Source organism: Aegilops tauschii, chromosome 5 (assembly GCF_002575655.3).
Source record: "Aegilops tauschii subsp. strangulata cultivar AL8/78 chromosome 5, Aet v6.0, whole genome shotgun sequence".
NCBI lineage: Eukaryota > Viridiplantae > Streptophyta > Magnoliopsida > Poales > Poaceae > Aegilops > Aegilops tauschii.
Window position 1 is genome coordinate 573,480,550 of NC_053039.3, and position 13,305 is coordinate 573,493,854.

General features: G+C 44.8%; 1 protein-coding gene across 1 annotated transcript; it reads right to left on the reverse strand.

Moving 5' to 3' along the window:
• Window positions 1-7,800: 7,800 nt before the first annotated feature.
• On the reverse strand, window positions 7,801-12,447 carry LOC109743733 (disease resistance protein Pik-2). Its single transcript, XM_020302821.4, has 3 exons — window positions 11,085-12,447; window positions 8,359-10,380; window positions 7,801-8,210 (listed from the first exon to the last, which is right to left on the reverse strand). The coding sequence occupies exons 1-2, from the start codon at window positions 11,909-11,911 to the stop codon at window positions 8,409-8,411; spliced, it is 2,799 nt and encodes a 932-aa protein (XP_020158410.1). The 5' UTR covers window positions 11,912-12,447; the 3' UTR covers window positions 7,801-8,210; window positions 8,359-8,408.
• Between the last annotated feature and the right edge of the window lie 858 nt (window positions 12,448-13,305).

Genomic DNA, 13,305 nt, shown 5'->3' on the forward strand with positions numbered 1-13,305 from the left:
CCTCCTGGTAGTTGGAGTCGGAAGAGTTAAGTGGCCGGCAAATGAGACCCGCCAGTGCATAAAAAGATTTTAAGATTGGAAGGACCTCGTTTCGACGTTTCCGCGGGGCTGGAGTATTCGGTAAGCCGGAGGATAATTCTTCACCTCCACTGGTCCGAGTTTGTCGCCGGCTCTCATGCTGATGTTGCTTCAAAAGAAAGTAAGGATCCAGATGAGCTAAGGGGTGTGAAAAGCTTACTTTCTGGGTTACTCGTCGAATTTTCTGTCTTGGCAAAGGTTCTGAGCCGGAGGAAATAATAGTTACCTCTTCTTCAACTGCTTGGCTGGCCCCCGTGTCATCCTATGAATAATCAGTGTCAATAAGATAATTGAAATAGGAGCCAAGGGAGTCAAGGGCTACCTCCGACTCAAAGCTGTCATTCAGTTCAAACACATCAGAAGCACTTGGTTTTTTCTTATGTTTCTTGGCGGCTTTCTTGGCAGCCCTGGCCTTTTTAGCAGCTTCATGGTCATATTTCTTCTTCCAAAATTCAGATTCAGCCTGTGAAAGTCAGCAAAGTTGAGTTAAAAGAATATTTGAATGATGAGGTAAAAGTAAGACAAGTTAGAGACTTACATCCGGTGGCGGGTTAAGTTTGCAGAAAGGGTTCAGGCCCACTTTGCCGCAGTCTTTCGAGTCCTCGTTCAGAAGGGTTTTTGCCATTTCAGTAATTGCCTCGTCAGTCAAACACAAGGAGCTATGGCGCATTGGATCCTTGGGGCTACCCGTGTAAGTACACATTAAGCCGGGTCGGCGACTCAAAGGTATGATTCGCGAAGCAACCCAGCACCGAACCAAGTCAATGCTAGTTAAACCGTTTCCCAGCAGAGCCTTAACCTTCACAATGGTGGGGGCGAGTTTTTACGTTTAGCGGCGGTAAGCTTTTCAGGAAGATGATGCTTTGAGTCAAGACGCTCGGCACGATAACCCGGCAGTGGATTCTCGTCAGCCGGAGAGGTATCTTTCAGTAAAACCATGTCTGGTTCCAATCCTTGGGGTGACTCGGCAAGCAAGCATCAGGGAAGATGGCATCTCTTCTTCGTTGAATTGAGATTCCGCCAAGTTCCAAGCTGGGTTCGTTAGTATACTGGTTTTGGCGGTTTAAATAAAAGTATTCCCTAAAGAGTTCAACACTGGGTTCCTCTTGAAGGTATACTTCACAGAAGACTTGAAAATTGCAGATATTTGACACGGAATTGGGTCTGATGTCCTGAGGATGAAGCTGAAAGAAGTGAATAACATCTCGGAAAAATTTAGAACCAGGCGGTGAGAAGCCCCGATTCATGTAATCAGTAAAAACAATAACTTCATCATCCTTTGGCTGAGGTTTTTCTTCGCCCGGGTTAGGGGCACGATAATGCATGACATTTTTTGCTGGCAAGTACCCGATTTTCACGAAGTCTTTGAGTGTGTTCTCAGTGAAAATGGAGGGAACCCAGTTACATGAAGTGACTGTCTTTGGCGGCATTATGGAGAGAAGCTTGAAGGAAAGAAAAATTTTGCCGGTTCAAACTCATTCATTAAACCGGAAGTAAAACTCTACAGAATATATCCTGAATGGCGGCTTAGGTGGGGCCTAATGATATATGAATGGTTATAAACCGGTGTTGTAAGCCTCCATGACAGCAATGGTATTCAAGATCTGACAAGAGCAAATTCTACTAAGTGTTGAAGCAAACAGGTTTCACAGATTGATGCTAGGATTTTGGATCTACGACGCTTCGGATAATGAAAATATTTTTGACCTAAATTACAGTGCTCGAGCAGTTCATATGTTCAGATTGGTTTTTTTCTACACAAAGGAGATGATCTAATAACAAAAATAAGTATTGCGGCTTAGGAGAAGTGCTAAGTTTGGATCAAAGTTATAAGCTACAGCAAAGAACAAGGATGAACTCTGAAGAACTTCGACAGAAACCCTAATGGACATCTATGGTGAGAAGGAGAAGGTGCTTACCAAGTCCGCTGAGCAGTGGAGAGGCGCTATGATTTTCTGGTCCCGTTCAGGTCGATGCAGTGGCCAGGGTCGAGGAAGTCGACGAGGTCGGCGGCGGCGGCGCTCAGGCGTCTAGGGGCGTCGCAAGAGAAGGGTTGAAGACGAAGAGGAAAGGGGAAAAGTGAGAAGGAGCCCCAGGCCCTATTTATAAGGAAATGGTTGACAGGCGGGCGCGAGAATCGAGGAGGTCAAAGAATGATTATCTAGTGACTCGACGCCTCGATTTTTGGGACGGTTATTAAAGATAAGGATCTGTTAAGATCTGCTGGACATTTTTATAATATTTATGACAGATGACGTCATGGCTATTTTTCTGTTATTCCAGGAGATGACGTCATGGCGGGTTACAGTATTTTGTGAGAACAAATAAGGAAGGATTTTTCGAAGTGTTGGAAGATTGACATGAACAACATCAAATCAATCTGGGGCCTAATGTTGGGGATATAACTACTGGGTGTAACCCGCCCAGGAGGGGCCGGGTTATACCCATGGCGACTCATAAGACAAAAGCCCATGAAGGAATCGAAGATGGTGGTTCATGAGGATGACTTATGAAGAGCCCAAGGCCCAAAGGCGGCTTAAGGCCCGTAGGTGTAAACCGCCATATATGCATGACTTGTATCATAAGGCAATTGTAATTGGTCATCAGGCCGGACACGTTTATGAGCCGGCCGGGACTCTGTAAGCCACGGGGTGTCAACCTGTGTATATAAAGGGACGACCCGGCGACGGTTTAGGACAAGAGACAAGAGATCGAAAGCTAGGTCAAACGTATTCGCTCCCCGGTAATCGAGGCATAATCGGATGAACTTGTCGATGCAATCCTCGGTGTCATAGGCCAGCTCCCTGAGCAGTGATATCCATGCTTTCACCTGGACGCCTGGGTCTTCCAACATCGTGTATTCTTGGAGCGCGGCGTGCATGCTAGTCAGCTCGGATTGGAGGGAGAGGATCTCACGGCGGACGCCTCTCACGCGGCCAAACTTGCCGGCTAGCAGCTCAGCGAGCTTCCCCAGCAGGGGACCCAACACGCCAAGTGCAGCGCACACGACAGGTGCCATTGATGATGGCGCGTAGCTTATCTCTCATGGGTGTTGTCGTGTGTTTGGTGTAGCTGAGAGAACAGCTCGGACAAGTATAGCTAGTAGAAAAATGAAGAGGAGCAAGCAAGCAAGAGATTTCTTTGGCTCAGCTGACGACGTGGATCCGCATCGAGAGAGGCAAGCCATTGCTTGGTGTTTGCGAATTAAGAACAGAAACAGCTCGATCGGTACCATGGTTAGGTGGACACACTAGCTTTCGTTGACTCACCTAATCACGACCTAAGGTTTTCTGATTTCGCAAATGATAAGTACCACACGTGTGACATGAAACAATTCATCTCCGACGGTTTTTATAATTAAAGTTGCCATCGAAAAAACAAATCTAAAAAAAAAGAAACTTGTAATCCGAAAAAATGTTGCCATGCTTACAACTAAGGACATCTCCGTCAGGACCGCGGAAGTCATCCAACGCGGGCCTGTGTCGGTCCACGCGGCTGTCCGGACGCATTTTCTCCCGTAAACGGGAGACAAACGTGGGGGAGGTTTGCATGAGTCCGGACACTAGACACGTAGGACTCAGACACTCCCGGGTCACCCAAAACCCTTATCGGACCAGTGCCTCCATCCTCCCTATTTTCTCTTCTTCCTACTTTCTCTCTTGCCATCGTCGCCGCTACACCACCTCGGCCGCCATGCCACACCCCTGCTGGAACTTTACGTCTCCGTCACCTATAACACTCCAACAGGGCTCCACCCCGCTTTTCCTCCATCGCCGTTCAACCCCTGACCTCCGATCGCCTGGCCAGGTACCATCCGCTACTGCTATACTCACCATGCCCGACAACTGTTCGATGAATCGCCGGAGCTAAAACAGTTTTTCCTTCTTCTTTCAAACGGAAGCAGTTGATCTCATAATGATATTTTACGAGCGGTAGTTAATTAGTATGTCCATTAAACAAGTATTAAGGGGAATATAAATTAAGTAACAGCTTACCTAGAAACAGCTCGACCGGTACCATGGTTAGGTGGACACACTACCTTTCGTTGACTCACCTAATCACAACCAAGGTTTTCTAATTTTGCAAATGATAAGTACCACACGTGTGACATGAAACAATTCGTCTCTGACGGTTTTTATAATTAAAATTGCCATCCGAAAAAACAAATTTAAAAAAAATGAAACTTGTAATCCGAAAAAATGTTGCCATGCTTACAACTAAGGACATCTCCGTCAGGACCGCGGAAGTCATTCAACGCGGGCCTGTGTGGGTCCGCGCGGCTGTCCGGACGCATTTTCTTCCGTAAACGGAAGACAAACGTGGGAAGGTTTGCGGGAGTCCGGACACTAGACACGTAGGACTCAGACACTCCCGGCTCACCCAAAACCCACCCAGTGCCTCCATCCTCCCTATTTTCTCTTCTTCCTACTTTCTCTCTTGCCTTCGCCGCCGCTACACCACCTCGGCCGCCATGCCACACACCCCTGCCGGAACTTTACGTCTCCGTCACGTATAACGCTCCAACAGGGCTCCACCCCGCTTTTCCTCCGTCGCCGTTCAACCCCTGACCTCCGATCGCCCCGCCAGGTACCATCCACTACTGCTATACTCACCATGCCCAACAACTGTTCGATGAATCGCCGGAGCTAAAAACAGGTTTTCCTTCTTCTTTCAAACGGAAGCAGTTGATCTCATAATGATATTTTACGAACGGTAGTTAATTAGTGTGTCCATTAAGCAAGCATTAAGGGGAATATAAAATAAGGAACAGCTCACCTCAGGCTTGATGATCGTAACCCGTACGTCCGAGTGATTGGCTCCTTTGTAGCCGGCCGCCGACCGGAAAGAGCCAAGAAACTGCAGGGTGGTGTACTGACCCTCCAGCGATCCATTTTTTGAGGGCCCTTTCCAATGCCGAACGGGAGGCATGGGACGACCTAGTGCAGCAAATTGGTGACAACCGTATAGGGCCGGGTGAAGATTTGGTTGAATGGAGCTTGACAGCGTCCCGGAAATTCTCGGTTAAATCTTTATACAACAAGCTTACTGAAGGGACAGCGCTAGACATAGCTAGGGGGCTATGGAAGGCAGGCCTGCCCTTGAAAATTAAAATCTTCATGTGGCAAATGCTCAGGAATAGGCTGCCCACGTCGGATAATGTGGCAAAACGTAACGGCCCGGCTGACGGTACCTGCACTGTGTGCGGTCTAGGTGAAGATGCTAACCACGTCTTTTTTAGATGCCACCTAGCCAGGTTCGCGTGGAGTGCAGTTAGGGAAGCCTTCCACTCGAACCGGAACCCAGCCTCGGGGAACGACCTGATTGCCATCCTTAAAACCACGAGAGGGACTAGTAGTAGAATCGCTTGGCGTCGCGTAGGGGCGCTACTGTGGGCTATTTGGACGACGCGCAATAAAATTACGATTGAGAAAAAATTTCCTAACCATCCTGCGGATGTGATCTTCAAATGTCACCTTTTCTTACAGACTTGGACTCCGCTGGGGAAGGAGCGCGATGCTGAGCGCATGTCGGAGGCCATGGCGCGCATCAAGACTATCCAGGTGACGGCTAGACAAGACACGACGACTCGATGATGCTTTTGGTGCCTCCGGTGGATGTTTCATGTTAGATAGGCCTTCTGCGTTGGATGATTTGTATGGTGTAATGTTGCCTGCGCGTGGAACCTCTGTGCTCGTTTCCGTCGTCCTCTTGGACTGAACCTGTTTTCTGCTTTTTTGGGTTGTACCTTGCTGAACTGGTGCCTGAGGGCTTTATTAATTTAAAGCCGGACGCGTCTAGCGTCTTCGTTCCAAAAAAAAAACTGCAGGGTGGTGTGCGCTGAGTGGTTGCAAGCTTTCTTTGCCTCACCAAACGATCGATGGCAACTGGAACAATATAATGTCAGGAGTACGTGGCATAGTAAATTTGTAACGCATTCGACCAGGTCCGTTAAATCGTCAGCTGAACTAATGATATACAATAAAATACAAAGAGGATCAATAAATCAAGACGGAAACAGTACTAGAGAATTACTCCCTCCATCCCACAACGTAAGACATTTTTTGCACGCCCTACAGAGAGAGAGAGTACACAACAAAAGAGAAAAGAAAACAGGTACTTGTTGGTAGTAGATGGGTTTTACTAATTCAAAAATGTGATTCTTTAGTTATTTATTTTAGATTTACAGTTCTTATAATTTGTACTTCCTCCTTGAAAATTCACTCTGGCTCATAGGTGTATATGCACCCATTGTCTAAATACACATTTTAAAAAGTAAAAAAAATTGGGAAAAAAATTCCGCGTGTAAATCTAGACATTATATCTGCGTGCATCAAGTTTCGATGAAAAAGGACAATTTTTGTGGGTTGTGTAAAAAAGGCAATTTTTGATGCTTGATTACGGCTATTCAAGAGGCGTTTTTTAATCTTTTTCATACATGCTACAAAAAATGTCCTTTTTCAGCGAAATTTGGTGTGCAAACATAGGATGTCCGGATGTACACGCGATATTTTTTTCTCAAATTTTTTTAAAATTTTGAAATGTGTTTCTTATACATATTTCATAATAGGTGTATCTACACCTAGGAGCCAAAAGGCCACTCTCACTTCTTCTAAGTTTTCTTATTGCTCAGGCATATTAATTGCACCTATTAAGAAAACTAGAAGAATTACGGAAATGAGTTTAAAGAAAAGATAAAAATTGGTTGCTAAATGAATCGTTGAAGGCGCGCGTTGCCGGGACCGTCCATATTTGAATCTAGAAGAGAACCCGCGCTTTGCCGTGGAATTTTCTTATGATTTGTTTGAGATATGGTGATGGAGGAATATTGAGGTTCAGTTCCACATGAAAAATAGTATACGTCAGTGCAGGAAGAACTTGAGAAAGATATTCATAATAGCCGAAAGCTTGTCTTTTTCTAAAAGAACATGAAACTACTATGGTAGCCAAATATTTCTAGATCTAACACGGTACTATGAAGAGACCTGTTTCAAATCCATAGAGAATATGCAAAGGCAGAGGTAACAACATGATTACCTAAAATAGTTGTGTGCTCTTAGTTGCCACGTATGAGAAACGGAAGAATATGTCGTCAATGCCAAAAGCAAGCACGTGGGCTTGCAAGTCTTCATACTCCCAACAACTAAATAGCCAACTCCACAACCAACTTGTCTTCAGGCATCAGCACCACCAGTTATGGGCGGCGCCTGCACGCGCGTTTTGCATAAATAAATAATCCTGAATGCCATAGAGATTACGAGAGTGAACAAACTAAGCAGCATGCAAGTTTTTCATAGAAAACACGGTCAATTGTGTCCCAACACAAACAATTCTTGAGCCTTGATCTCCAAACGTCAGAAACAGAGACAATCAAAGGCAATGCAATTAGCAAGTAGCAACTGAGGCCACGCTCTCCCCTGTTTCAGCTTCCGTTTTCCATCTTCTACCCTTCAAGTGCTGACCATAGCTTCTGAGGCAAAATATATGGATAATAACAATCCACCACAAGTGCGTGCATACACATGGAGAAAGAGTACTTAAACTTGGAACACACAAGCACATTAAAATTCGTTCCATGACACTTCACCTCAAAGTGCGAAGAGTATCACGGCCTGCTTTTGTTCCTAACTGTTTCAGAACAAAACTGACGAATAATAACACACAGCACATATATACGATCGACTTTCATGGTAGGTAACATCACAGCACAGTAATTCAACAAACTTTTTGGGAAACAAGGGAAACACAAATCAAATATTCAGCAAAAAAATAATAATCCAGAATGCAAATAGAGCTTGGATCCCACCGAATGCATACAGAGAGAATACAAGCGAATTAACAATAGCGTAGGTATTCAGACTCCGATTCCGACAGGCGGAACCTTATTAACAGTGATAAGAGTTCAGATCTGAATCATCAATGTAAGGAAAAGAGGTAATCAAACACAGTGTATATAGGAAGTAGTAGCAACTTTCAGTTGAGAGAGACCTGAGACCACCCTTTTTAGGACTTAGGAGGTGTCTCTGATTTAGCTTCAGTTTTCAGGTTGTCCCTTGCAAGTGCGAGGAATACTGGCTTGGTGCCTCCTTCCGGCGTGGCATTCCAAACAAAGCAAACAAGCTGCACAACATACCCTGGATGGACAAAAGGAAAATAGTAGAACATGTGAATTTGAGAAAAAACAGGATCAGCTCCGGGTATAGATGTATTTTGGTGGAGAAACTAAAATGCGACGATGCTTTTGACAATGAAAGGTTGAATGACTAGAATATGTATTAGCACCTCTAGCAGGAGGGCATTTTAATGCCCTTGCTCTTCTCCTCGTCGGTCTCTTAATTGTCCTCTTCCTCTGATTTTCCCACAATAATAAGTGCAGGATGGTTGGGATTGGCATCCGCTTCATTCCTGATCTCAGCAGCTGCAGCCTTGCATTCTGAAGGTGTCGCATCTTCAACATCAAGATCTATCATAGCTTGTTTGAGACATTTGAGATGCTCAATGCCTGAATAGAAGCCATTAGCTTTTGCTGCCGACACACTGAATGTGATGGTAAGTTCCTCAAGCCTGGGCGCAGACCCTTTCAGGAACGAAACATATGCTCGTTCAGTTTGAACTCCGAAGTCCAAAACTTTCAGATTCAGGAAAGAATTGCGTTGTACTGTGGCAACCAACTTGTTTGATGACCAAAGTTTCAGGCGAAGTAAGGATGGGAGCTGCCCAAGAGTAACCAGATCATCTTCCGTCAATTCAGCTATGCAGATGTGCAGGTTGGCAAGGTTAGTGAGTGCTGGTGTAATCCACTTTGGAAACTTGGTGAACGAATCCATGTAATTCGTGGAAAACCTTCGAAGAGAAGATGGCAGAGGGGACCAAGAATCTAAGAAGTCAAGGGAAGCACCGCACGCTGCTATATCCAAAGATCGGAGTTTGCAGGTGCCAAGCTTGCACAGTGAGGAGAGAAATGCCTCTTCACATTTCTTGTCCTCACAAGATACTTTATCACGTATTTTGTTTGCAAGCTCGAGATCAACATTGAGCTCCTTCAAACTTGTTAGGTTCCCGAGATCCTCCAACAGATCCATTTTACTGGAGGCAATAACAAAGCCTGACATCAACTCTAAGTTCTTCATATCCCCAATCCCATCTGGTAGTATGACGTGCCCTCCTTGTAGGTGTTCTAGTTTAGTTAGCTGGCCAAATCCAGCGGGCAGCTCTTGCACATTTGTATTCCCAATATCTAGGGTCTCTAGATTACCTAGCATCACGATCCCTAATGGTAGCTTTGATATAGCTGTGCCTGTAAAGTTGAAGTACTTTAGTTGGACTAGTTTGTCCATACCATTCATATCAAAATCCTTTAAATCCCTGCAATGTTGAAAATCCAGAACACGTAAAGCTTCAAACAGATCAAGCCTTGGCATGTGTTCGATGCAACATGATGGCATTACTATCAAAGTTCGAACATGGCTTAGATCTAGATTTGCCAGTGCAGATGCAAGTTCCTTGTCAATGTACTGGATTGATAGCCGCCGAATAAAACCCTGTTGATTTTTCAAACTTTGGCCTCCACCTACCATAGTGGTAAAATTATCTTCAACTGATTTTGAAATAATAAGTTCAAGCATCATGTCATGGACTCGACATGCTCGAACCTTACCATCAAAGCCAATGTCCACTGGTTGGACCATACTTTTGTTGATAAGCTCATAGAAGTAATTCTCAGCGGCCTCTTGCTTGCTCTGTCCACGCTCTTCAGAGATGAAGCCTTCTGCTATCCATAGCCTCACTAGCCTAGTTCTCTCAATCACATGGTCTTCGGGAAATAAACTTATATACAACAAGCACGTCTTGAGATTAGGTGCAAGATCATTATAGCTCAGAGATAGTATGCTACTCATGCCCTCTAGACTCTTAGTTTTCTCCAGTGCAGAACCAATTGACCTCTTAACCTTCTCCCACTCTTCCTTGATAGCTGGTCGGTTTGCTAGTAAACCAGCTATACTTATAATTGCCAATGGTAGGCCTCCACATTTCTTTAGAATATTATTTGAAACTTCTTCCAACATGTCAGGGCAATTTTTCCCGGAGCCAAATATTCTTGTGAAAAACAATATTCTAGAGTGGAGATCACTTAGGGATTTTAGTTCATACATCTGGTCATCACCTCCCAAACAACATGACTTGGCTACATCAATGATGCGTGTAGTAACTATAATTCTGCTAGAGCAATTGTTCTCTGGGAAAGCGCACTTGATAGTTTTCCATGCTTGTGCAGACCATACATCATCAATGATGATGAGATACCTATAAATTAGCAAATCGTGTCAACCGATTATGATAAGAAATTATGCTTTAACACTCAGACATGCCATGAAACTCCAATATCACTTCATGTTTTTTAAGAAAATGAAATATTTATTATGCCCGACCTCTGCATCACAGACACATAGTACATAATTGGAGTAGTTAATAGATCTATGATGTTCATTGCCTATGTTTCCCTATACAGTTGCAAGCTAGCTTCATTTAAAAAAATAACAAGGACTATCACTCACTTGTTACTGGATCACAAGCAACCATAATATTTTTTAACATTTTTTTGCTTTATGGAATTGAAAAACTATTAGAATGCTTGAGTCTACTATGTCAAACGAAGATGATAAGAATATATATATATAATATACTCATACTTTAGTAGTTTGTTCTATAAATATGGGAGAGAATTTTTTTTAGAAGTTTGACTACTTTATTAACTGCGAAACAATCAAGTTAATGAAGGACTTAGGCACAAATGTATTGATGATGACAAATATTTCATGTTGTAAGCATCTTATAGCTGGGTACATAATACTTTCCTAGCATTGACTGTAAGGATTGTTCAAGCCAACCGCAATTGAGTTGTTTTCTTTGTGTGGAATTAATAATAGTATAGTCACTAATAAGTGGCTCGAACAGCAGGCACTATGCATGAAACGTCTGTTAAGAGAATTAACAAAGATCAATGTTACCTTTTATTTTGCAGTAGTTCTCTTAGCTTTGAAATGGACTTAATTTCATCCCAATCACTAGTATCTTTTGTGGATCCACCTTGGCATGACACTTGAGAGATCACATCCTTCATAATTTTCTTTATGTCTGGTTTTTGCGAGACCGATACGAAAGCCTTACAATCAAATTGCTCTTGAATCTTGCGATAGACCTCATTTGCCAGTGTTGTTTTTCCCAATCCACCAAAACCAACAATAGACAACACCTTGCGAGGTTTGGATGAGTTGTTTCCTTCTTCCACCATCCACTTGGCAAGATTATCCCTTGGACCATCCACGCCCACAAGGTGTGCCTCCTCAGCAAAGACTGCATGCAGTCGGGGATCCACGGCCAGATGGCCAGTCGTGCTCGAAGGAACATCATTCAACTTATAACTATCCTTGAGATCTTTCACTTGCTTGATGCGATCCTTCAGGTCATCGATTTGGTCGGCGATTTCATGCCGAGCTCCAAGCGTCTTCAGAGGGAGAGTTATCTTGCGCAAGAACTCCTTGAAACCACCACGATGACCACGCTTACCAAGGTGATGGATGAACTTGTCGAAGATGTCCTCGGTATCATATGCCAGCTCCCGCACCAGAGATATCCATGCCTTCACTTGCCCACTTGGATCTTCCAGCTTAGTGTACTCTTCCAAGGCAGCATGCATGCTGGTGAGCTCAGATTCTAGGGAGCGAATCTCACGGCGGACCCCTTTGAGGCGGCCATACTCGCCGGCGAGCAGGCCGCTGAGCTTCACCAGCAGGGGACCCAAAGCGCCGAGTGCAGCGCTAACCACAGGCGCCATTGATTGCCGGCCGGTAGCTATTCCTTGTCACTGCACTGTATCTCTCTTTGGTGCTTGTGTGTTTGGAGTGAAGAGAAGAACTCAGACGAGTGAAGCTAGCTAGCTACAAAGAAGACGACCAAGCAAGATTTCTTTGGCTCACCTAACAAAGGCAGGCACATGAATGGCCATGCGCTAGCATGTGCATCTGCATAGAAAGAGGCGAGCTAGTTCTTGGTGCAAGCGAGTAAAGAACAGCTCGTGTCAGATGAAAACACAGAGAGAGCCTCGATATGCAGCATACTTAATTCACGTTAACAAAACCAAAGCAGGAAAGGATTCCTTCAACAATGCGCCTTGAACGGCCACTTTAGCATCACTAAAACTACTCAAGATAATCTCCTTGTGTGTGCTTGTTACGGTCGAAACAAGGACAGGAAGAGGACATATAGCTACCTGTTGGTCGGTAACTGGGTGCTGGGTGCTCGTAGCTAGTAGTTGCAAGCTTTGGTTAACAGACCAAACCATGGCTCAATGATGTTATTTTACGTACAGGGAGCAGTGAATTAGCATGTGCATGCACGAAGATGAAGCCACTGGGTTCCGACAGGGAGAACCTTATCAGCAGTAATTAACATATTCAGGTTAGTGAAACAAAGCATCTTGCCGGCCACTTCTACGTTTAAGCCCGGGTCGAAATCTGGTCAGTATACCAAGTGCTAGATCCATGCTTGTACTGATCCTCTAGAGATGACCATGGTTCTTTCATTTTTGTGGATAGTGTCTTTGTAAGGTTGGTTAACCACTAGTAGAAAAAGGGCCTAATGTGAAACTCATTAGTTCCGGTTTGTAATTGAACCGGCACTAATGTGACCATTAGTGCCGGTTCAATGGCTAGGCTGGCGACGTTCATTTGTACCGGTTCGTGGCGAACCTTTAGTACCGGTTCATGCCACGAACCGATACTAAAGAGGTGGTGGCCTTTAGTACGGGTTGGTGGCTCCAACCGGTACTAAAGACCCCCCCTTTAGTACGTGTTCGTGCCACCAACCGGTACTAAAGTGGTGCGCTGCCACCCGCAGTACACAATGTTTAGTCCCACCTCGCTAGTTGAGAGGAGCTCGCACCGGTTTATAAGCCCCGCCGCGGCTACCGTGTCGAGCTCCTCTCTAAGCAGGCCTTTGTGGGCCTATTGCAAGTCTTCTGCCCTGTGGGCCCTACTGGGCCGTATGGGCCTGCATCCTGGCCCAACTAGAGGTTGGGTTTCTAGTCGTATGCAGGCCATGCCGGCCCAGTAGGTGGACTGTTTTTGCTTTATTAAAAAAAATTAAAAAAATCCTTTAGTCCCGGTTGGTGTTATCAACCGGTACTAAGAGCATCTCCAGCCGTCCCCCCAAGAAGTCCCCCGGACCACT

What these genes read in the sequence shown, in the direction of transcription:
- LOC109743733 (XM_020302821.4), bottom strand. Translation starts at nt 11,911, where the DNA reads ATGGCGCCTGTGGTTAGCGCTGCACTCGGCGCTTTGGGTCCCCTGCTG. An exon ending in GAACTACTGCAAAATAAAAG is followed by an intron (nt 10,381 to 11,084) that starts GTAACATTGATC and finishes GCTAATTTATAG; the next exon opens with GTATCTCATCATCATTGATG.